Source organism: Lampetra fluviatilis, chromosome 39 (assembly GCF_964198595.1).
Source record: "Lampetra fluviatilis chromosome 39, kcLamFluv1.1, whole genome shotgun sequence".
Classification (NCBI taxonomy): Eukaryota; Metazoa; Chordata; class Hyperoartia; order Petromyzontiformes; family Petromyzontidae; genus Lampetra; species Lampetra fluviatilis.
The window spans coordinates 7,755,570-7,779,310 of NC_136313.1; the positions used below are offsets into that span (position 1 = coordinate 7,755,570).

Here is a 23,741-nt window from a genome sequence, read left to right on the forward strand (position 1 = left end):
ACATCAGCCACGGTCCCCCAAATCAACGTAGCAGGGTAGCTGGAAGTGACTTTACACTGCCTAAAGCCACCGCTGCCTTGTCAAAGGCTGCTGCCTTCATCGCTGCTGTAATGAACGTCCGATCGGCTGTGCCGTTATCAGCGTTGATGCCGGAAAGATTGACACGAAGTCGGAATTCATCTTCTTGGTTCATTCGGTAAAGTCACGTAGAAGGGAAGTAATAAAATAATAAAGATAAAACGTAATAAAATAATTCTCACGACGTTTCGGCCACAACGCAAGCAGCCGACCTCAGGTGAAGACCCAGGTCTGTCGGGGAGACAGTGTCATTCGTGAGAATTATTTTATTATGTTTATTTTTATTATTGGGGGGGGCACGCAGGGCGCGAGGTTCGGCCTTGTTAGGGCAACGAACTCCCCCCCCCTCCTGCACATCATGGACCGAGTTTGTCCGGACGCAGCGAGTCGGCACCTGGGGGCATCCAAGGGGGCCTCGTCTCGAAACGTCTCACGCCAATATTCTGGGAAGCCTCATTGCCATTTGTGAGCGCTGCTGCGCTGAGTTCTTATTTTTTCAAATCCTTTATATTAAGTTCGCTTGCTTGCTTAGGACCGTGCAAATCTTTCGGTCGTTTTTTTAACCCACTTCCCGTGATCCAATCGAGCTGACATTTTCCACACAGACTCGTTGTGCGTGACAATTAATGTTCGTGAAAAAATGTTTCCAAAATTTTACACTTTTTAGGACAAAAATATTATATTTAATTACCAATTGCTTAATGGTGCAATGCAATCATCTGACCCATAGGTGGCAGCCATCTCAAGCCAAAGGACGAGATGACTCTAGCCGCCACGCATATAAAGGATTTATAGTGAAAAACTTTGTTTTTACGGGTTTATTTGTTCTTCACGTTACCTGCGGCGGCGTATTTCACGCCTCGTCACGCTCGGTGTTCGTTTTGGAGGTGGATGTGAAAAATTGGGGGGGGGGGGGGAGTGGGTGGATGAAGCGTCGTGCGTGCGTGCGTCTGCTTTGTCTCTAATTGAGATGTTGCGAGAAGCCAGCACCACAACACACACACGTTTCGCCAGGCAGCTCTTTCTCACTGCGAAACGCGACGAGAACACACAGCCCCGGCCTTACATGGTTCACATGATGCACGCAGAGCGCGCTGTGAAGGATGTTATTTCACATTAATACTCGTATGAGCATGGCCCCCCTTGGAATCTATCTGGCTGTGCTTCCTTGACGGAGATTGCGATATAAAACGATTTCACTCATCCTTCAGACGCTGTGCTGCTATACGCTGGAGCTCAACATCGGCTGTCTTCCCATCATCATCATCAGTCATGCTCAGTTCACTGCTGAGTCACGGACTGCCCACGCCACAGACACAACTCCGCACAGCCCCACGATGATTCCATAATGCGTCTCGCTCGCACGCGTGCATTTATCTCAAGGGTTCATACTCTTATGTGTTTTTTTCTTTTTCGGTAAAGTCACGTAGGTAAAAAAATAAAAGTTAATAAAAGTAATAATGGAAATAAAATAAAATAATAAATCACGACGTTTCGGAGGCAACACACGTCTCCGTCATCAGGTGGGACCGTCACAGCTAAAATGACTGCATCACTTGAAAAATGTAATATAAAAACACAACGAGGTACATATATTTCGATTTAAAGCTTTCGTGACTGCAGGGATTCATCTTCTTGGTTCTATCGGTAAAGTCACGTAGAAGGGAAGTAATAAAATAATAAAAATAAAACATAATAAAATACAATTCTCACGACGTTTCGGCCACAACGCAAGCAGCCGTCCTCAGGTGAAGAACATGTCTGTCAGAAAGACAGCGTCTGAAGAATAAAAATAAAGTGAACAAAAATATCACGACGTTTCGATCGCAACACAAGCGCTCGTCATCAGCAACAGGGAGCCATCGTACGCTTTGGTTCTTTCGGTCAAAGCCACGTAGCTAGAAACTGAATAGATCACGACGTTTCGATCAGGGACAGACAAGGAGGTTAGCCTCCGAGGGCAAGCGGTTTATAAACCTCGAATGTTCACCACCATCGACGGAGCAAGCGGCGATGAGCGCCACCTAGCGGTCGCAGAGAGCAACGCAGACACGCGGACAGCGGACACAAAAAAATGTCTAATTAATTAAGAACGTGTTGCCTATATTTATTTAAAGTTGCGCATTTTTACGTGACGTCACAAATGTCTGACCCCCCCCCCCCTAGGTGCGTGACGCCATTTATGGACGGCCCCCTAAATAGACTTTTTAATAAATGTTTTCTCCTACAACATCAGAATGCAGCGCCACATTAAATACGCACTACAATGACAATAGTTTAAAGCGATTTGAAGCGTGTTTTATTTAAGGGGGGGGCAGAGCTTTGTGACGTCATATTTGAGGGGGGGTCTGACTTTTAGTGACGTCGTGTGACGAAGAGGGGGGGTCAAAAATCATAAAAAATCGCATGACGTCATTTAGGGACGGCCCCCGAGTGGACAAGAGGGTGTGCGAGTGGGTGAATGAGAGGGTGAGTGTGAGAGAGGGTGAATGTGTGAACGAGAAGGTGAGTGTGAGAGAGGGTGAGCGTGTGAACGAGAGGGTGAGGGTGTGAACGAGAGGGTGAGTGTGTGAACGAGAGGGTGAGCGTGTGAACGAGAGGGTGAGCGTGTGAACGAGAGGGTGAGCGTGTGAACGAGAGGGTGAGCGTGTGAACGAGAAGGTGAGCGAGTGAACGAGAGGGTGAGCGTGTGAACGAGAGGGTGAGCGAGTGAACGAGAGGGTGAGCGTGTGAACGAGAGGGTGAGGGTGTGAACGAGAGGGTGAGTGTGTGAACGAGAGGGTGAGCGTGTGAACGAGAGGGTGAGCGTGTGAACGAGAGGGTGAGCGTGTGAACGAGAGGGTGAGCGTGTGAACGAGAAGGTGAGCGAGTGAACGAGAGGGTGAGCGTGTGAACGAGAGGGTGAGCGAGTGAACGAGAGGGTGAGCGTGTGAACGAGAGGGTGAGCGTGTGAACGAGAGGGTGAGCGTGTGAACGAGAGGGTGAGCGAGTGAACGAGAGGGTGAGGGTGTGAACGAGAGGGTGAGCGAGTGAACGAGAGGGTGAGCGTGTGAACGAGAGGGTGAGCGTGTGAACGAGAGGGTGAGCGTGTGAACGAGAGGGTGAGCGAGTGAACGAGAGGGTGAGGGTGTGAACGAGAGGGTGAGTGTGTGAACGAGAGGGTGAGCGTGTGAACGAGAGGGTGAGTGTGTGAGAGGGTGAGTGTGTGACAGGGTGAGTGTGTGAACGAGAGGGTGAGCGTGTGAACGAGGGGGTGAGCGTGTGAACGAGAGGGTGAGCGAGTGAACGAGAGGGTGAGGGTGTGAACGAGAGGGTGAGGGTGTGAACGAGAGGGTGAGCGTGTGAACGAGAGGGTGAGCGTGTGAACGAGAGGGTGAGCGAGTGAACGAGAGGGTGAGGGTGTGAACGAGAGGGTGAGTGTGTGAACGAGAGGGTGAGTGTGTGAACGAGAGGGTGAGCGTGTGAACGAGAGGGTGAGCGTGTGAACGAGAGGGTGAGCGTGTGAACGAGAGGGTGAGCGAGTGAACGAGAGGGTGAGCGTGTGAACGAGAGGGTGAGCGTGTGAACGAGAGGGTGAGCGTGTGAACGAGAGGGTGAGCGTGTGAACGAGAGGGTGAGCGTGTGAACGAGAGGGTGAGGGTGTGAACGAGAGGGTGAGCGAGTGAACGAGAGGGTGAGCGTGTGAACGAGAGGGTGAGTGTGTGAGAGGGTGAGTGTGTGAGAGGGTGAGTGTGTGAGAGGGTGAGTGTGTGACAGGGTGAGTGTGTGAACGAGAGGGTGAGCGTGTGAACGAGGGGGTGAGCGTGTGAACGAGAGGGTGAGCGAGTGAACGAGAGGGTGAGGGTGTGAACGAGAGGGTGAGTGAACGAGAGGGTGAGTGTATGAACGAGAGGGTGAGTGTGAGAGAGGGTGAGTGTGTGAACGAGAGGGTGAGTGTGTGAACGAGAGGGTGAGCGTGTGAACGGGAGGGTGAGCGTGTGAACGAGAGGGTGAGCGTGTGAACGAGAGGGTGAGCGTGTGAACGAGAGGGTGAGCGAGTGAACGAGAGGGTGAGTGAGTGAGAGAGGCTTGGTGAGTGAGTGAATGAGAGGGTGAGCGTGTGAACGAGAGGGTGAGCGTGCGAACGAGAGGGTGAGGCTATGAACGAGAGGGTGAGTGAGTGAGGCTTGGTGAGTGAGTGAGAGGGTGAGTGAGTGAGAGGGTGAGTGAGTGAGAGAGGCTTGGTGAGTGAGTGAACGAGAGGGTGAGTGAGTGAGGGTGAGTGAGTGAGAGAGGCTTGGTGAGTGAGTGAGAGGGTGAGTGAGTGAGAGGGTGAGTGAGTGAGGGTGAGTGAGTGAGAGGGTGAGTGAGTGAGGGTTTTAAAGTCATTCAATCGTAATGCGCGAACACGAACAGAAGCGGTGGCAGACAGAAGCGATTCAGACAGAAACTGCTTCCTGCGCTGTTGGCCACCACGTCGCGGCAGACAGAAGCCGTGGCCTTTGCGCACTCGGCTCGCCACTCGTCGCGCGGTGCTGAGGCGACCACCTCCACCCCCTCCCCCCCAGGTCGCCATGGAGCCATTCGTGAAGTTCACGGCGCAGAGTCCGGCCAAGGAGAAGATCTATCGGTGGGTGGCGGGGCCGCGCCCTCGTTAGCCGAGCGGCGGAGGCTGCGGAGGCTGCGGGCAACGCTGAGGGAGCGAACGACAGCCGCGGCCTAGCTGTTTGTGAAGAAGCCTTCGCTTTAGAATCCGCACAGCGCATCGCGCGGTGGGGGCGTGGCGCGATGCGTTCCTGCGCCGCCATTGGCCGAAGCGGCCCGAGGGGGGTGGGGCTTGGGCGAGATTGACCAATCGCGTGCGCCGCGCCACCTGTCCGCGCGTATCCGCGTTAGGTTTTGTAAACGTCGAGTGAGCCCTCCTTTGCTAATTATTGCACCCATGCTCAGTCCACTGCTGGACGAAGTCGTCAACACGCCGCGATGTTAGAAACAACTTGAGCCGCCCGCTCTCGTCGGGGGCGTGAGGTCTCGGCGGGCCTCGCGAGGGCAGCGCTGATTATAATCACTCTCGCAATGAAGGACGTTTAATAAACAACAAAATAAATATTTTCCAAGTGACGCCTCCGATCACGCACTGACCAGCGCGGTGAAGTATGGTCAAAGTAAGCGCCACGCGACCCGTACAGCGTGGGGTGGCTGCCATCCAAAGGGCCGCAACAACTCTCGAAGCGCCATCGTCACCCCTCACCTCGTTGGCCCAGGGACCGGGCTCTGATTGTGCAGCCTGGATAGAGTTTCGCTTCCCTTTCAACACCGCCTCCTGCTCTGAGATGTTGACTACCTCGCCTGGTACACAGGAGGTCGTAGGTTCAATCCCAGACACAGAGATGTTAACTACCTCGCCTGGTGCACAGGAGGTCGTGGGTTCAATCCCAGACACTGAGATATGTTGACTACCTCGCCTGGTATACAGGAGGTCGTGGGTTCGATCCCAGACACTAAGAGATGTTAACTACCTCGCCTGGTGCACAGGAGGTCGTGGGTTCAATCCCAGACACTGAGAGATGTTGACTACCTCGCCTGGTACGCAGGAGGTCGTGAGTTCAATCCCGACCCTGACGCCTGCTGCTGTATATTTGGAGTCTGCGGTGTCTCTCTCCCTGTGGTGGCGTGGATTTTTCTCCGGGTCCTCTGGTTTTCCTTCCACGTTTAGAATCAACATCACGGCGTTTAGAGTATTTGGCTGCTATGCATTTCCACGTGATAATCCACTTCGTTGAGCTATCATTTGTGGCCAGGTCGCTTCTGAAAAAGAGCTACATAGCTCAGTGGGCCTTACCTGGTAACTTTTTTTGTTTATTTTTGTTTAATTTATGAAAATCTTGCACCTGACCTCTACCCCAGACTGAGTGACCTCCGCACGCGCCGCAGCACTGTCCCTTCTCTCCCTCTCTCCCTGTCACTGCCTTTCTCTCTCTGTCCCTCTCTCCCTGTCTCTGCCCCTCTCTCCCTGTATCTGCCGCACGCGTTGGGCCCCCACTGGCCATCATGCGCCGATGATTGCATTGAGTCTCACACTGACGATAATGTGCCTTGTATCTTGCTGTGAGAATCGATTATTCCGCATTGCTACTGCATGTGCTGCAGTAACGCGAGGGATGGTGATGGGGGGAGGGTGGGCGTCTTCATCTAGCAGTGGATAGACCATGGCTAAGAGTGATGCTGGTTTCTTGTATGCAATTAATTCACTTGGTACTTACAACTACATCCACCACGTGGTTATACATTACAAGAATTGCCTCGCAATTCGAAATGTTGACAATCGATTCCGTGGGTGGGGTGAATCTGTGAGTGTACATTAATCCTAGACCCCTCATCATGTCCTCTCCATTGTCTCTATCTTGTCTCTCCTCGTCCCACACTCTGTTACAGCGTCTCTCGGCACGGTCAAATTAACATGAGAATCTGCCTCCACATGTTTGTCCAAATTGCGTGATAGGTATCGCATCATGAGACTGACAAAGACATTCAGTCTGTGGCAAGGACAGCGATCCGTGAAAGCGGATACCGCAGAGCTACCTCTGAGAGGTTAACGAGTGACCTCTGGTCCATACAGTAGGGGGCGGCACTTACTCACCCACTGCTGCTGCACAGAGTGATGTTCCTCGTCTCAGTCAGGGGTGGGGAAACTTTTTTCTGCCAAGGGCCATTTGGATATTTACAACATCATTCGCGGGCCATACAAAATTATCAACTTAAAAATTAGCCCGTTATTTTTGGTCAAACATTTAATTAACTCGCCCCTAATGCGATGGATGGAACTGCTTCTCTTTGGCGAGGCGTGTGATGTTAGCTGGTATTGATGATGTTGCTACTCGCAACTGCTTTTCCAGGTTTGCTCCTAGATTTATTGAATTTCGAGTCCCGCCTGCGGTTGCCTTGGCAGGGCCAGACTAAATGATTTCGTGGGCCTAATACGGCCCGCGGGCCGGACGTTCCCCACCCCTGGACTAAGTAAAGCCAAATTAAGTGCAGGATCACATTTAACGTTACATTTTTACGCGCGAGGGTCTGGCACCAGCTCCTCACGGATGGGGGTCGGGTAGGGGGGTGGGTGTAGACCTGTTGTGTGGGGGGGCGAGATGTTAACTACCTCGCCTGGTACACAGGAGGTCGTGGGTTCGATCCCGACCCTCACGCCTGCTGCTGTTTATTTGGAGTTTGCGCCTCTCTCATCATCATCACGGTGGCTATGAGATGTTAACTACCTCGCCTGGTACACAGGAGGTCGTGGGTTCGATCCCGACCCTCACGCCTGCTGCTGTTTATTTGGAGTCTGCGCCTCTCTCATCATCATCACGGTGGCTATGAGATGTTAACTACCTCGCCTGATACACAGGAGGTCATGGGTTCGATCCCGACCCTGACGCCTGCTGCTGTATATTTAGAGTCTGCGTCTCTCTCATCATCATCACGGTGGCTATGAGATGTTAACTACCTCGCCTGATACACAGGAGGTCGTGGGTTCGATCCCGACCCTGACGCCTGCTGCTGTATATTTGGAGTTTGCATGTTCTCCCCGTGGTCGTGTGGATTTTTATCTGGGTTTTTCCCTCCACTTTTAGAAATATGCTTTTGGAGTATTTGGCTGCCATAAATGTCCACGTGATAAGCCACTTCGTTGAGCTATCATTTGTGGAGAGGCTGCTTCTGAAAAAGAGCTCTTTTTCTCTGTGAACCTGACTTGGTAAAAACATTTTTTTTGCATCATTTAGTTTAAATTCCGCTAAGGTGAGTGAACTATGGTGAGCCAAATGGGCCCATCCCAGCTCCCCCCTGGAGCCGGCCCATGGCTAACTCCATCAGCTCACGACACTTGAGAGAACCCAGGTTTAATCTTGATTTGAAGCTTTCGTGACTGCAGGAATCCATACTCTTTGGTTCTTTCGGTAAAGTCACGTAGGTAGAAAAATAAAATAGATCACGACGTTTCGGGCGCGACACAAGCGTCCGTCATCAGGTGGGAAAGCGTGGTCTGCTGCTGATGCAGACTGTTTTAAAAGGTTTGAAATGGGTGTAGCCCAAGGGTCATAAAGAAGTGGCCGGGTCTAGTGATGTTAATGTGAGAAATTAGCATCTAAATGGGTATGGAAGTGGCTATGTTGATGTGAGAGATTAGCATGATGTTAAAGTGAGAAATTAGCATTGGAAGGACGTTATTAACCAGGTAAAGTCTTAACTGACTGTGATGTTTCCATCCTACCTGCCTATGTCAGCTGTTATTTCATGCTAATCTCTCACATTAACATAGCCACTTCCGTGCCCAGTTACATGCTAATATCTCACTTTAACATCATGCTAATCTCTCACATTAACATAGCTACTTCCGTACCCAGTTACATGCTAATTTCTCACTTGAACATCATGCTAATCTCTCACATTAACATAGCCACTTCCGTACCCAGTTACATACTAATTTCTCACTTTAACATCACTAACCCCGGCCACTTTTTTATGACCCTTGGGCTACACCCATTTCACACCTTTTAAAATAGTCTGCCTCAGCAGCAGACCATGCTTTCCCACCTGATGACGGATGCTTGTGTTGCGCCCGAAACGTCGTGATCTATTTCATTTTCTACCTACGTGACTTTACCGAAAGAACCAAAGAGTATAGAACCCAGGTTAATTGCAGAATGGAGGAAGGCGATTGCTGCTTCACCTCCCATGCGACGAGAAGCTCCGTGGAGCCGCGGTGTTGAACGCGAGGATGGGCGACTGTCTTGCAGGACAGCGCAGTACACCTGCACGCTGCTCCACCACCTGGCGGGCACGGCTGGACTCAGTGGCGACGTGGCAGCCCTCCTCAAGCAGCTGGAGACTCACCTGAGTATGGGCAGGAAGAGTGAGTCCATACACTCGCTTGTCCATTCACTCGCGTGGCAGCCGGGGTGTTTTTAAACGGTAACAATCCCATTAGGTTAATAACGAGATGACCTATGAATAAATCACCTGTATTGTTACCAATCTCATGAGATGTTGGAGGTTAAGCAGCGTTGATCCTTGGATAGTGATTGAACGAGTGACCACCACGCACAACACGTTGTTATCAACTGTGGGGCTATATGGGCAGCAGAGGTTTGTCTGGAAAAATCTATTTGTACAATGTTTTATTCTCCCCGCCATCATCCCACACTGACCAGGAAGTATGGTCCAATAATCCCCACGTCCCCACAGGGTGTGGGGGAGGCCCTCATCCAGCAGTGGATTGACAAAATATTCTTACTTGCAGAATAACAATATACAGAATGCGATGTACGTTTTGTTGAATATAAAACCAAAATATAAGCAAGTGTTTCAATGGCGATGCATTACATTGTGTTTTTGAAGCTTCAAAAAAACAAAACACCCCGTGTTTATTTTTTTGTGTCACGTGTACACGAAGCAAGTGTTGACTTGATATTTCTATATCACTATAGATGGTGCGCATAAAAGTGACCCGGGCAAAAATTCATCCTTCTGTAAAATCGTGCCTGATGCAGTGACGTGTAGATTACGACGTAGGAGATTGACACCTCCAGGAGCCTTAGTCTGGCTGCCTGAGACTCAGAATGAATAATACATGCTTCGTATCACAAGGGAGCCTACATTTGACCTTTTGATTTTCAGAAACAAAAAACAATCCCAATGCAGCCATAGCCATCCTGGTGCTGTGGAAGAGGAAACTGTGACAGTAACTGACGCACACGTTCCATTCGGCAATCTGCAGAGATACAAAGCCAGGGCCATTACACATTGACGTCCAATGTTGAGGGTCAATTCGCATTATGGAGTCAACAAGACATAAAGCCACTATACACTGCGACAACAAAAACCTCACAGAGCCACTACGCACTGCCAATACAAACACCGTACTACACACAGCCACTATATTGCAAGGTGGAGGTTATTTCTGAGAATAACAACGAGCCTCCCCCTCTGCAGTGCTACGGTTGGGTCAGTCGGCAGACTGCGTGGTTGCCGCCCGGAGGACCGTGCACTTGTCCGACCCCGTGCTGCGTCTGTGTCTGACGGTGGCACAGCTGAACCGTGGCCTCTACCTCGCCTGCGACAACTTGCTCTGGGCTGGAAAGTATGCAGCGGCGGCAGTGGCACCAACACACCATGCCAGTGGGCAGCCGACTCGCTGATCGTAGTGGCAGCACTCGCCAGGCGTGTGCTGGGTGTACCGGGTCAGCCTGTCATAGGCGTCCCCCCCCCCCCCCCCCCGTTGCTTTGGCCAACTCATGCCAAGCGATTGCACGAGCCTCACCGACGCGAACGGAGCTCCGTGTCGCCGTGTGACGCGGTCGCCCCTGGAAAATTATCGCCATCGAAGGCTAAACTTGGCACATTGGATCACGGTGTCTGTAACAGTACCTAAGATTTAATTTTTGGCGAGTTACATGGTGCGGTCACGATCGCATCTTGAATTCAATGCTGGTGTCAGACCTGACCTTGCTGTAATGGATCAACAAGCTGAAGACGTTCAGCACCGGTGGTGTGTGCTTACATGCACACACCAGTAGGAGCAGGCACGTGTTTAGATTCCACTTCTGGCGCTCCTCCTGTGCCTCACAGACGGCTTCTCAAGCGTTGCGAGTTGTTGGTCTAAGCCCAGTTACCAATGACCGAGTAAAAAAACGCGTCATCTTGCGTTCGGTTGTCTCCTTAATATGGATAATTTCAGCTGTGAGACATAAAACATCAATTTGACCACACGCCCAATTAGTTATCTTATTATTTATGTTTGTATGTTAAACGTGTTTGAGTGACCTGAAACATGAACGTTTTCTGCGAACCAATAAATGGCACGTGTCACCAACGCCGTAGCGTCTCAGTGGCAGGGCAGATGGGAAGTGTCTCTCCCTCCCCACTGTGACATTACTTCAGTGAGCTGTTCTCGTCACATAGAGGGCGGCGCTGCTGTGTGAGCTCCGATAAGTTACTTCCATCGCTTGACGTGACACCGACAGCACAAACGGAATAAAACTTGAGTAAACAGAAACAAACTTGATAATTGGTTTTTTACCGTTTTATCTGGCAACAAAACTGACACTTTTTTTTGTGCCTTTTGGCATCATCTGGTCCAACACCATGTGAGACTAGGCTCTAAAGAAAGCTGTCTCGGGTGTGGACCAATCAATTTCAAGGACAGTGCATACATTATCAGAGTTATGTTTTTTGTTTGCATTCCGACTGCAGGTATTGTGGTCAATGCAAACATGACTCCTTGTAAAAAAATAAAAGGTGTCAGTTTTGTTGCCAGATAAAAGGGTAAAAAAACAATTATCATATTTTGCTACTGGCAAATGAGGTTCCGATGGAGAAACAAACTTATCATTATCTTGTTTTCCCTTCTACGTGACTTTACCGAAAGAACCAAGAATATGAATCCCTGCAGTCACGAAAGCTTTAAATCAAATTTAAACTTATCACAAGTTAGGAAAAGTCTGTATCCACGTGGATTAAGTTACGCCGTCCAACATGCCCTTGTGTTTGAAAGTATTTTATGATCACTGTGGACCCCGGTGCACAGCACATCGCAAATAATCCCTTCCACTCTCATTTCTGTCTTCTCTTCCATTCCAGTAAAGACAGAGCTGATGCATTGAAGGCTTGCTGCCTGTAGTTTAAAAACGTTTCCTACGGGAAGCACGTTAACCCGCGTTGGCGCGTGTGCACGCGCGCTTGCATCAGGTTGGGGCTGATCGCGAAGCTCGACTCGGACAAGTGGAGCAAGCGGGCGTTCCGCTTCTACCTGCTGGTGCTGCTCATGGGCCTGGCGCGCGACGCCTACGAGGTGGCGCTGCTGGTGGACAGGGAGGCACGAGCGCGGGGGAAGCGAGGGGGCCGGTCCGGCGGCGCCGTGGCCGAGTGGGCCAACGGAGAGGAGTACTCCCAGGGGAGCGGGGACCCGGCGCGGCTTGGCACGCGGGTATGTGGGTACACGGGCACGCGGGTACGTGGGTACACCGGCACGCGGGTACACGGGTACGCGGGTACACGGGTACACGGGTACGCGGGTACGCGGGTACACGGGTACACGGGTACGCGGGTACGCGGGTACACGGGTACGCGGGTACGCGGGTACGCGGGCACGCGGGTACGCGGGTACGCGGGCACGCGGGTACACGGGTACACGGGTACACGGGCACGCGGGTACACGGGTACACGGGCACGCGGGTACACGGGTACACGGGTACGTGGGTACGCGGGTACGTGGGTACGCGGGCACACGGGCACACGCACTGTCTTCACGTCCACCGTTGCAGACACGCGCACACGCTTGTCCGGCCTATGCTAATTCTAGAAATTGTATTCATCATCGTTACGGCGACTCGGTTTAAAAGGTTATACTGGGTATGGCTGTGGATGCCGATTCATCTTAGGAAAACATGAAATAGATTTGTTTGTATATTATAGAAACCTGAGGTGCTTAGCGGGCTATGCTATGAATTCGGTGACCCATTGTTTCTCGGATATGGCTGATATCAATGGTATTAGAATCGGCCCTTCTCCGACCAACCCTCAGTGAAATTTGCTCCGAAAACCCCCCCCCCCCCATGACTGACACAGCATAGTGAGGGCGTACGTATATTTACGTACGAGTTTTGGCAAGACTGTAACACCATCGATTTTTTGCTGCGCGTGCAGATGCGTGGGTACTGCGCGCTGACGTGCCACGTCATGCGGACGAACCACGCGGTGCTGCTGGACCTGGTGAAGAACCTGTGCGACGTCGTCATCCCGCTGGACCGCCTGGGTCTGCGTCAATCGTCGCCCGGCGTCGTGGGCCTGTGCGGGGTGATCTCCTCCGTGCTTGGAATCCTCCAGATCACGCACCCCTGGCTCAAGCTCAAGCCCTGAGCCCGTCGGCTACGCCACCCCGGGGGAAGCTCGTACACGCCTCTTTTTTTTTCATTGCACAGAGCCGCGTCAGCTTGTTTTTTCCACCGCAGAAGTTGAGCCGTGCCAACAAGGTAACACGCTGTGAATGCAGGCGCACGTCGAAAACGCAGTGATGCTTTGTCCTCGGGTGTATTGAGCGAAGTCGCATTCGATGAATGCGTCATTAGCACCACCCCTGGCAGGAGTTGGTCTCCAGCCAGATACAGGATCCCGTTTGAGGCCAGCGTATCACGGTTTGGGTTCCGTTCAACGTGGCAAATATCCAGTGGAGAACCACTTTGTGGCACCGCCCAGAGCCCTGCTCCGGCTCCTAATGTGCCAATGGATAAGGGGGGGGGGTACTCTACCAAAAACAATACTGTGTAACACCATCGATTCTTTGCTGCTCCGATTGTGAGAATTTATTTCCAAGGGAGGGAAAAAAACCAACGGGTTTTGTTAATTTCGCTTTCATGATTTTGGTGGCATCGAATGTGTTCAATGACAAATTTGGCGCGCGCAAGTTTGGTGTTTTAAAAGCGCGCGGCAATTCCCTGGCGCCGAATTTTACTTTGGCCTGCGGTCGAGATTGACGGTATAGGGGACGTCGACTGTAAAGACAAACCAATGAAATTGCCCAATGCGTGGAGCCCTTCAATCCGTCAGTAGATTGATCATGGATGGTGACGACTCGTCTCACATTTAGTGACCATATAGATAACATTTTAAAAAGTTGCACTTATGAAAATTAACAGACAATCGTGACAAACTCCGTAGCTGCCCACGAAGTTATATTTGGGAGTTTTTGTTCGTTATAAAGAACGATTAATACAAGTAGGAACAGTTCCACACTGCCCACCATGGATTATTTGTCTGTCGTGCACAGCCATGCCCTCGATTTGTATTTCATAGGGCGCTTCGGGCGGGCTCAGCACCACGTGATGCTCGGCACCACGTGACGCGTCGCCCCACGCAGCTTGCGCCACGTGACACGGATTGCACGAATGCGCTGTCCAACCAAGTTCCTACCTGCCCACCCCGAAGGAACGTGTTGACTGCATACTTCACACTTGCTAACATCACGTTTAAGCATTCCGAATGGAATTCCACCTACGAATGGTTGACAAACTACACACGACGCTTGCAGCAAGTTTGTGACTTGACAAGAAGCACTAATGGACAGTTAAGCCATTTCCGTATATCCTTTTCGTAATTTGAACTGAGTGCATTTCGCAAAGGAACATTCATTTTGCTTTGTGTATTAATGCAAAATTGCTTTCTCTACAACTGTAGTGCGTTTATTTGCGTGGGTAAGTGCTGTTCGACTTGCTTGGATGCGATGAACCCGAAACGGTTGGAAAATTACAAGCAACACTTTGGATAACATTTTGCAGCGGTTTAATTTGCAACGTCATCAATGTAAATAACTTTTGATAAACACATGTACAATTGAACAGCTTAAATGCACGTTTTGTATATAAGAATGCAACCCCTGTCAACACGATGTGAAGAACGAGCTCACTGAAATTTGGGGTGAAAATGTAAAATTGTCAATTTCAGACCCTTTATATAACACGGAACTAAAGATTATTCTGACACATTTGAATGTTTTGTGTAAATTGAATTGAAAGCACGTTTAGTAACTACATTTGGAGCAGTACATTGGATGTTGGGGTTCTTGAATGCTCGTGGCTTTTGATAAAATTAAACATCGAGTTGTAATGCCTAATCTTACGAGAACAATAATCCTGTTCAAAATTGAATGGATTAAAAAATATATATCTTATTACCTTCTCAATTTAAATTGTGATTGTGGATATTCAGTTACGTATTTATGAAAGCGACGTTTGGAGCTGTTCTGCACTGGTCATAACCAAGCTATACACTTGTAAAACAGTTGTACGTCTGGTCAAGACCAAAATCATTGACTACTAAAATGGTCAGTGACCCCCACCTTACCAACCCGCACTTACAACCATGGTGCATGATGGCCGTCTCTCAATGGCCGTGTCTCTCAGTGGACTCACAATGGCCATGTCTCTCTCAGTGGGTTCATGTTAGCATGACCGACATTGGTATGGGCAGACTGACAGGGCTGTTGGACATTTTAAGTGGTGTGTTTTCGCTAGGACACTTGTGTTGCGCCCAAAACGTCGTGATTTATTTTATTTAAATTTTTCACCGACGTGACTTTACCGAAAAAACCAAAGAGTATAAATCCTTGCAGTCACGAAAACTTCAAATCTAGAATAATTTTTTTTCATTACAAAGGAAAACGACGAAGAGAATGTCGTGTTGACAGAGTAAGACCACGAGTCCTTGGGCATGCTGTCCCAAAATAGTTTTTATTTGGGCAGAGATTGCAAAGACATCACCGTTCTCAAAACGCCGGACAAATCAACAGCAAGTACACACAGCACATCCTGCCCTAAATGCCGGCCAGAAAAAAAAACAGTGCGTTTCTACGTAGATGAGAATATAAACGCCATGAGCAGGCACAGAATACTGGTATGACGGACCGCACCATCGCCTGCACATGGAGATGCAATCAAACTGGATTTGTTCTGGTTGGAAATTGGCACCAGAAGTATGTGGCATGAATGCAGTTCTGAAAAGACCGATCCATCTGCATGCTTATTCTTGGAACAGTGGCTGCAGGGCAAGCCAGCTTTAATATTCGTGTCACTGCAGCCGGAGCCAATCCAAGCGCCGCATTTAGGCGAGTACACCAGTTCTCAAAATATGAATTTCTACCGTTGCACAGGCGATTAAATTTTATATTGTACAGCAATTCAAAATGACCAACGCAGTCGAGTTTTTAAAAACAAACAGAAAATAAACCTTTTGAAAACCCCAGGCTTCTCTTGCACCGAGAACATCTGGTAAACTGTCCCCTCAATTCTACATTGACGGAGCGTGGAAAAACAGCACGAATTTTGATGTTAAGTTTGCATGGAAGCCACGAGAGCCGTGATGGCGCAGCACATGGCAACGCTGCGAAAATGCACAAACTATCATTTCCCAGATTATCACGACGGCAAAAAAAACGAGTACCATTCACGTGCTCTTACGCGAGGGTCGTTTCATTTTAAACAATAGGGCAGGTCACACTACACAAAACTTGCAGGTTTTGTTTAGCAAAGCCGTTAAAGTATTTTGTTTGCTCCTGCAACCAAACACGTACTTTGTTTTAAGTTAAAGGCAAGCACGCGTGTCCCCCGTGCTCGCCCTCACAGCATTCTCTCGCTCATCCATCCATCCCTTCAGCACACAACCACTCTCTCAACATTTCCAATTTCCAGGGCTGAATTTTGGCCAAGGTTGCTTCAGTCCTGGGGCAGGCCAGCCCAGGTGCCACTTTTCACTTCCATGTGAGTGACGAAAACAAAATGGAATTCAGGCTCCACCGCATGCCACATGAGACGTTGCATGCCCTGGCAGTCTTATAACGACTTCAGCTTTGCACAGAAAGTGTACGCACCATAGCAGCATTCAATACTGAATTATAAATGGACTACCAGTAAACGCACTCTAATCATCCTATGCATGTTTAGTGGCTGGTCATCAAAACTCATTCAAAAGCCCACTGTAATCATGTTATCAACATCTTAAGATTAACTTGCGCATATTAACTACACGTTAAATGCTTAGCAGTACAGGATTCGGCTTGGAAATGCAATTAAGTAATAAAGTACATTATTCTCTCTTTCAACAGAGAGGGAAAGTAGGCAGCTGTTTTTTCCCCATCCGAAAAACTAGCGTAACTATATATTATTTTGTGCACTCGGCAACTCCCGGTAGAGAAGAAGATACAGCGAAGCGAATTCCTTTATTTTGCTTTTTGCACTTTTAAGACACATGCAGTGGATTGATAAGGATTGAAATGGACGCTTTATTTTTGTCAATCCGTTTCGTTTGTCACCATAAATATGCTGAGAATTGGGTCGTAAATAATTATCATTAAGTTAATCCAGATGTTTAGACCTTGTGCGCGTATCGTGTCAAATGTGCACCGATGCAAAAAGCAAAACTAGTTGAAAAGCATCATTTAGATGTGGTCTTTGTGAAGATCATAGGCTAGTCTTTCCCCTCCCCTCCCGCCCCCCCCCCCCCAGTTTTAAATTCCCTGGATTTTCCAGTGAACATCAAAACTAAACTATTAAATTACAGAAAACATTCTCAAGAGTAAGCCCACGCATTTAGTGAGTCTTCCTCGGCGGCATGACGTCCCCGTTAAACATCCCAATTCTGTAGTTCTGATCCACAAGCACCACCAGCTTTGTCCACAACAGAACGTGAAGTGTCGGGTCGTGTTCACGAGTAAGGGAATATAATACAATGTACAACACTAAATCCAAACATTTAGCGACAGCTGAGATTCCCCCACCGGCGCAAAAGAAAGCATCGCATTAAACCAGTTGTATCCAACTTTGTCTCCTTTGTCTAAAATAGCTTGCATTTAAAAGTAACTTTAAGGAAAAGTTTGCCACTGGGTAAGAGGTAAACTTTTACCCCAAAGCCCCAATTACAGCCATACTGCCCATGTCGCCCACGCACCACGCAGTGCATCTATTTACACCACAAGTAGTAAGACGTTTCGGGGAAAAGAAATTAACTCCTCCGCACAGTTAAATGGTTCTCCCTGACATGAGGCATCATAAAAGCATGCATGTTCGTTGTGTTGCACGGGTTTGAGTCAGGGGGGTAAATTAATATAAAGTGCTGTTGTTCTGAAAGATGGCGACGTTGTGTAAGGAGTAGAGCATCTTCACAATAACGTGGTAACCTATGCAGGTCAGCGTGTGTGTGTGTGTATCACTGTGGCAAGTGTGTAATTCCTGCGGCAGTTAATGACCAAGACTGGTAAAGACGCAATGTAACGCAGATTAACAGAAACAAGCAGGAGAGTAATACACTTAAGACACCTTTTTGCAGCAGCCTTGCACACAGCTGTGTAATGAATGAGCAGAGAGGCAGTCAAGGCAATTTTGTAGCCGCGATAATTGTTAACACCACGCTACATATCGAGCGCCACGGTGGTGAGATGTTAACTACCTCGCCTAATATACAGGAAGTCGTGGGTTCGATCCCAACCACTGAAGCCTACACATTTGGAGTTTGCATGTTCTCCCCATGGTTGTGTGGATTTTCCTCCTAGTTCTTCCCTCCGCATTTAGAATCAACGTGCGTTTAGAGTGTATTTGGCTGCTGTAAATTTCCGCGTGATAAGCCACTTTGTTGAGCTCAAATTTGTGGCCAGGTCGCTTCTGAAAAGAGCTATGTAGCTCTGTGGGCCTTACCTGATAAAACAAAATATACATGTCACCGCGTGTGCCAGTGACACCTAGAGGATAAGAAGCGAAGTTGAATTATATGAGTGACCTCACCTAACACGGGCGGGGGGGGGGAGTAGGGGTGTGCATGAGCCTCTCCCTATTTCACAGACAAAAAAGGATTATACCCAAAGAAGGATTTGGCTCGAAGCCACTGCTTATGTGTGTACCACCGTGTGTGTGGAAGCGTACAACTTGTACTATACTGGTCATTATTTCTAAAAATACACTTAAAAAAGGTTTGTTAGGAGCCATGGGAAAGGGCAATTCGTGCCTTGGCATAGGGGAGGGCAAACAGATCAAAAGACTCACGACTCCACACCTGAACCCCCGTGAGCTCAATGGAGCTTCTCGGTTAAACCCCCCAAATAACTAAGAGAGCCCTTGAAAAGCGCCTAATATTAAATAACCGAACCGAGAAAGGAAAACGCCTACGCCACAACAGCCGATATAATTGTTTTTTTACAAAGGGCCAACACCCTACACATATGCCACAGTCCATGAAACAAAAGCCCCCTGTACTGCACCCAGTTCTAGTGCACGAAATTATTTTGGCAGCAATGCACGGTGATGGTCCAGAGTGAAACCCGTGCAGCCCCGGGCTGCGTAACGCCACTGCGCAGGAAATCAAGCGCCGTGAAGCCACAGGCCATTCAGGGGGCCACTTCTAGACGCAAGGGAAATCGGCACCACGCTAACCCTCTTTTTTCTTAGTCAAGCAATCCAAGACCTTATGCCAATTACACCATGAAACGCATCAACTTGGGCTGCCGAAGGGAAAACAACGACCATGGTCAAGGAATATAAATTGAAACTTGGCCACGCTGCCTTACACGTACCATCTGCCAATGCCCGCTATGAAATGTTTTTTTTTGCAGTTGCTTTTATTTAGTTTTTTGTATGGCTTCCTCGTAGCTTGGCTGAAGTGAGCCTCACCCGGTTGACCCTCCGCCTCAAAGAGATGCCTGACGTTGAGAAGCTCGCAGAAGCTGGTCGACAACATTTGGGATCGCCGAAATGCAAAACGGCGTTGTCACGACGTGGGGGGGGGGGGTGGGGGGGAAATGCTACGGAGTTTGAAGCGGTGCTACCAGACGGTCACGCTGGTCTGATCGTACTCCATGATGAGGTGCTTGATGTGCGACAGCTTGTGGTGCAGATACTGGCAGCGGTGTTTCTGTTCACGGAAATTTGGGTTGATCTGGAGTTGAAAGGAAGGAAGGGGGGTGGGGGGGAGGGCAAACAACTGCTAACATGAGCTCGAAGTCAAGCCAATGCTGTGATGCAAGATCAAATTACGAAACATAATATATTTTAAGTGATTACATTTTGATGAGCGCGGCAGTGTGGTCATGCTTAGTGCATCACAAGGCTGTTATCTAAGCAAGCAAAGCATGTGCAATCTATTACAGCAGCAATTTATATCTACACGGAGCAGCAGCAGGCACCTTCAAATATTAATCTAACAACTTGAATTAATGACTCTCGTACCCCGATATGCTTACCTTTTTTATCTGCTTGTATTCTTTCAAAACTTGGTCCTGAACACTCTGCAAAATAAAACGAAAAGCGTTATGGCAAGATGTTTATTCAACGGCATAACCAGACTTAGGTTGACCGCTGGGGTGCACGCAGCTGGATCCGCAAGCCTGGCTTCGACAGCGTTCTACTAGATATGTACTGCAAACATCGAAGAAAGGCCCTTCCAATGTTTAGGCGAAAGGAAAGGAAAACCCTCCCAACATCAAAAAGCAAAACAAAATCAGCTTCACAACACAGCTTATATCCGTTTACCGCATCACAGCCCGCATGCAGGCGCATCAAAGTGCACATTTTATTGCTGCGCCCCCGACTTATTTACAGCGGCTATTTTGGTCTAGACGTGCACGCGCGGGAGCGAGGTGCGTGTGTGTGAGTGCGTGGCCACGCGCGCTCCGACCTTGTACTCCTCCGTGCTGGGCTGCAGCTTGCGCAGCTTCGCGTCGAGTTGCACAAAGTGCTTCGTGACATTCTCGATGCGAGCGTGCAGCTCCCGGTACTCCTCGTACTCCGCGTTGAAGTCGTTCTTGTAACTCTGACGCTGCTCTGGGGACGCGATGGGTTTGTAGTTTCTGTCGGGTGGCAAGGGTTCGGGGGGGGGGGTTGGCAATCATGGGATTTGGGTGTCATGATACACCCCCGAAGGCTCGTGTTGTACACAGCTGTGTGGATTTTTGTTTGTGGCTGTGGTTTGACTTTTAATGTGTTTTAGCGAAACGATGTCTGTTTTGACGAGAAAAGCTTTCAAGGTTCTAGATCGGCAGTGTTTAAAATTATCATGTTAAGTTCAACCCACAAGTAAAGATTGTCATCTCAACGGACTCTTATCTGGTTAAAAAGTTTACATACTGTATACATAAATTCCAACGCATTAGTCAGTACGTTTCTACTGTAAAAATGACAACTAAAATTTTCAGATGGAAACCTTGGACTTTAGCAGTAAACAAGTGCAAAAGTTCATGTCAACGCTTCCTATAAAACAAACAAAACATGACTTTTTACAACGGGGAATTACTACGGACCATTGCAGGACAGTGCTCGGTGCACATTTCATAAGGGGGAGGTGGATTTCGTTACTTGGTACACAAACTCTGACACGTGAAGTTGGTGTCGCGCTCACAGGGGCAGACCCTGACGCGTACAACGTGCGAGACTCACATCACGTAGTCGGGGACATCTGCCGCTGAAGTTGTGACATTCAGAGTCATGTCAGCCTCGGTGTCCCCTGGGAAAAAAACACAAAATACAACGTTAAAAACAATACGCACGCAAGTACTTCGCAAACCCAAACGTTTTATGCGACCAGGGCTAATGGGTAGAATTAAAATTACCTGAAGAGGCGATTTCATTACGCGCTCACTTAAAGACTCGAGACATTTTAAGTGCCAGCGACAAATAAGTGAGTGCGTATTACCTCCATCAGGTCTGCACCTAAGTTCCAATAATTTGTTTCCGGTCATGTTGTTTTCAATCCTGGGCACGATTCAATTTTCCAAGCAGACACCCGAAATTTACAACACGAAATAAACAGCGATGCTCCATAACTTTATTGTCCCCCCCCCCAACCCGTTAATAGGAGGACTGCCATCAAAATAATTGCTCCACAATTAATGTTGGATGCGCGGTTTGCAAATGCCGCCGTGGAAACAACAATCCTCTAGGCAAGTGCACCGTGTGACATCGTGTCAAACTAATCATCTAGAACTAAGGGCATTCACAGAATGAAAGTGTTCACATAATGGCAGGCCAATTACACGGAGCGACGAACACATTTGTCGGTGCCGAAAATCAGGCCGACGGAACGGTCCGTCCACCGCGCGTTGTCCCCGATTCTACAGCGACTGCCAATCAGCTGCAAGGCAACGCCAGAGGGCAATATTGTGCCACCATTCATTACACTCGCCTGTTCGCCATTGCAGCCCACTTACCAAGTGGGTTGTCTCTTGGATCCGTACAAACAAAAATATCCCAGGAACAGAAACATAATTCAGTGTAGTGAAATACGAGCACACATTTTGTGTGGATCGCTAATTTCAGCTGTGCAGAGTTTTACTGAATATTTTTGAAATACATTTAAAAAAAAATCTTTTTACGTACGAGGCTGAGTGGACGAATCATAAATACAAGCCCCGAGTAATTCAATCCATTCTCAACGTGCATACGCCTAATATCAAATAAAATATAGGAATGACACTTGCAAAACTGCCAACCTGTCAGCTGTGAAATTAATAACAAACGAGGTCATCCCTAACAACAAGCAGTGAAGCAAGGCTTGGGTACTGTTACGCCCTCATGTATCGAAAGCCAACGGTGACTTAACCGGTGACTTAACCGTTTCGACGCTATAGTTGAGAAACTGCGCCGATGTTAATGACAGGAAGTAGTTCCAAACGTGGGCCAAGAAGGGTTTACACTCTCTGAATCGACGCCCCACAGCAGAGCGTTACTACTAAATGCCGCCTACACGGCGCCTTGACGAGGCGCCCACAGTGGGCAGCATCCCAGTGACTAATGCGATACAGCTGCTTTGTAGCTGCCATCCTCGCTGGAAAACTGATTAGCCTCGCAGAGGCCAATGTTCAATCTGTGCAGCGCACTCGTAGAGCAGAATGGCAAAGGCTGCACAACAAATAAAACGGCTTTGTTCCGACGTGAAGCCCAATTTTGAACAGGCGGTTGCCAACGCACTCCAAATCTGTATCTACATCCTGTGCTGGAAACCCAGGAACTAACATACTTTAATAAATAATTTACTTAATGCCAGGCAGGTCTCTCCCTGCCCGCACCACGTGGCACATCGTCCCTTGCAGACGAGTCTATCCGAGGGCTCTACAAAAACGGGATGCGCCATCTCCGCCTTCGGTGAGAACAAATTCGAGAAAGGTCTAATCTGACCAACATCACCAAATGATAATTAACAATAAAACTTAACATCTTCTTGGTTATTTCGGTAAAGTCACGTAGAAGGGAAGTAATAAAATAATAAAAATAAAACATAATAAAATAATTCTCACGACGTTTCGGCCACAACGCAAGCAGCCGTCCTCAGGTGAAGAATGAAACACCACCAAGGCCGAAACGTCGTGAGAATTATTTTATGTTTTATTTTTATTATTTTATTACTTCCCTTCTACGTAACTTTACCGAAAGAACCAAGAAGATGAATCCCTGCAGTCACGAAAGCTTTAAATCAAAACTTAACAATTCAACCCAATTTTTTATATGCATTCCTCCTTTCTTTTCCTGGAAACGTTTTGTGTGGGGAAGAGGGGCGGGACCGGACTGTGTTGGTGACTGCCTATACAGACTGGGCTGAACGCAAGTACAACGGCACTGCTTATTCACAGGGCGGTGTGCCGACAATCCAAATCCGAACTTATGAACCTGTAACGGAGACTTTTTCAGGCGGAGGGAAAACGTTTCTCCCCTCCCTGCCTGGGAAATGTGTCAGGTCTACCGTGACGCCGCCGCCTAGAGACAGCCCTCCCTAACCGGCCTTCCTGGGACAGCAGCAGCATGTTCAGCCGAGAATGCCGTGTCAATGGTGCGGGGGAGAACGCCACACGGCCACTCTGCAGATCTCGGCCAGATAAACTGCAGCCCTTCCGAGCTCACAAGCCCGCCACTGCCCCGGTCGAGTGGCGATGACACCGGCCCACCGGACCCTTGCCGTATATGCCTCTTGAATGCACTCCGGCACCCTCTGCATAGAGGCTGGTTGCCGCCTTCTTGTGCTGACCGTACAACACACAAAGAGCGGCTCTGACCGAACCCAACCCGTGCAGCCTGCCCCCCCCCCGCCACGTGCCAGCGACAAGGCCCAGCGCAGAAAACAGCAAGTACAATATCCTGGTTGACGTGAAGCTCTGCCAAGGCCTT

At 48.9% G+C, this 23,741-nt stretch overlaps 2 protein-coding genes across 2 annotated transcripts in view; one reads left to right on the forward strand and one right to left on the reverse strand.

Annotated features, from left to right (window-relative positions):
* The first annotated feature begins 4,533 nt into the window (after positions 1-4,533).
* Positions 4,534-14,782, forward strand: LOC144945944 (peroxisomal membrane protein 11B-like). The gene is made up of 5 exons (XM_078874612.1): positions 4,534-4,687; positions 8,850-8,965; positions 10,045-10,192; positions 11,800-12,037; positions 12,757-14,782. The coding sequence occupies exons 1-5, from the start codon at positions 4,632-4,634 to the stop codon at positions 12,967-12,969; spliced, it is 771 nt and encodes a 256-aa protein (XP_078730738.1). The 5' UTR covers positions 4,534-4,631; the 3' UTR covers positions 12,970-14,782.
* A 2,324-nt stretch (positions 14,783-17,106) lies between these two features.
* Positions 17,107-23,741, reverse strand: part of LOC144945945 (RNA polymerase II elongation factor ELL2-like) — a 49,585-nt gene continuing 42,950 nt past the window's right edge. Inside the window, exons 9-12 of the mRNA XM_078874614.1 lie at positions 21,021-21,087; positions 20,263-20,434; positions 19,829-19,873; positions 17,107-19,524 (exon numbers count right to left, since the gene is read on the reverse strand). Of these exons, the coding sequence (XP_078730740.1) occupies positions 19,411-19,524; positions 19,829-19,873; positions 20,263-20,434; positions 21,021-21,087 (398 nt within the window). The 3' untranslated portion in view covers positions 17,107-19,410. The remainder of the gene's footprint in view (positions 19,525-19,828; positions 19,874-20,262; positions 20,435-21,020; positions 21,088-23,741) is intronic.

What these genes read in the sequence shown, in the direction of transcription:
- LOC144945944 (XM_078874612.1), top strand. Translation starts at nt 4,632, where the DNA reads ATGGAGCCATTCGTGAAGTTCACGGCGCAGAGTCCGGCCAAGGAGAAG. An exon ending in CCTGAGTATGGGCAGGAAGA is followed by an intron (nt 8,966 to 10,044) that starts GTGAGTCCATAC and finishes CCCCCTCTGCAG; the next exon opens with TGCTACGGTTGGGTCAGTCG. An exon ending in CGGCGCGGCTTGGCACGCGG is followed by an intron (nt 12,038 to 12,756) that starts GTATGTGGGTAC and finishes CTGCGCGTGCAG; the next exon opens with ATGCGTGGGTACTGCGCGCT.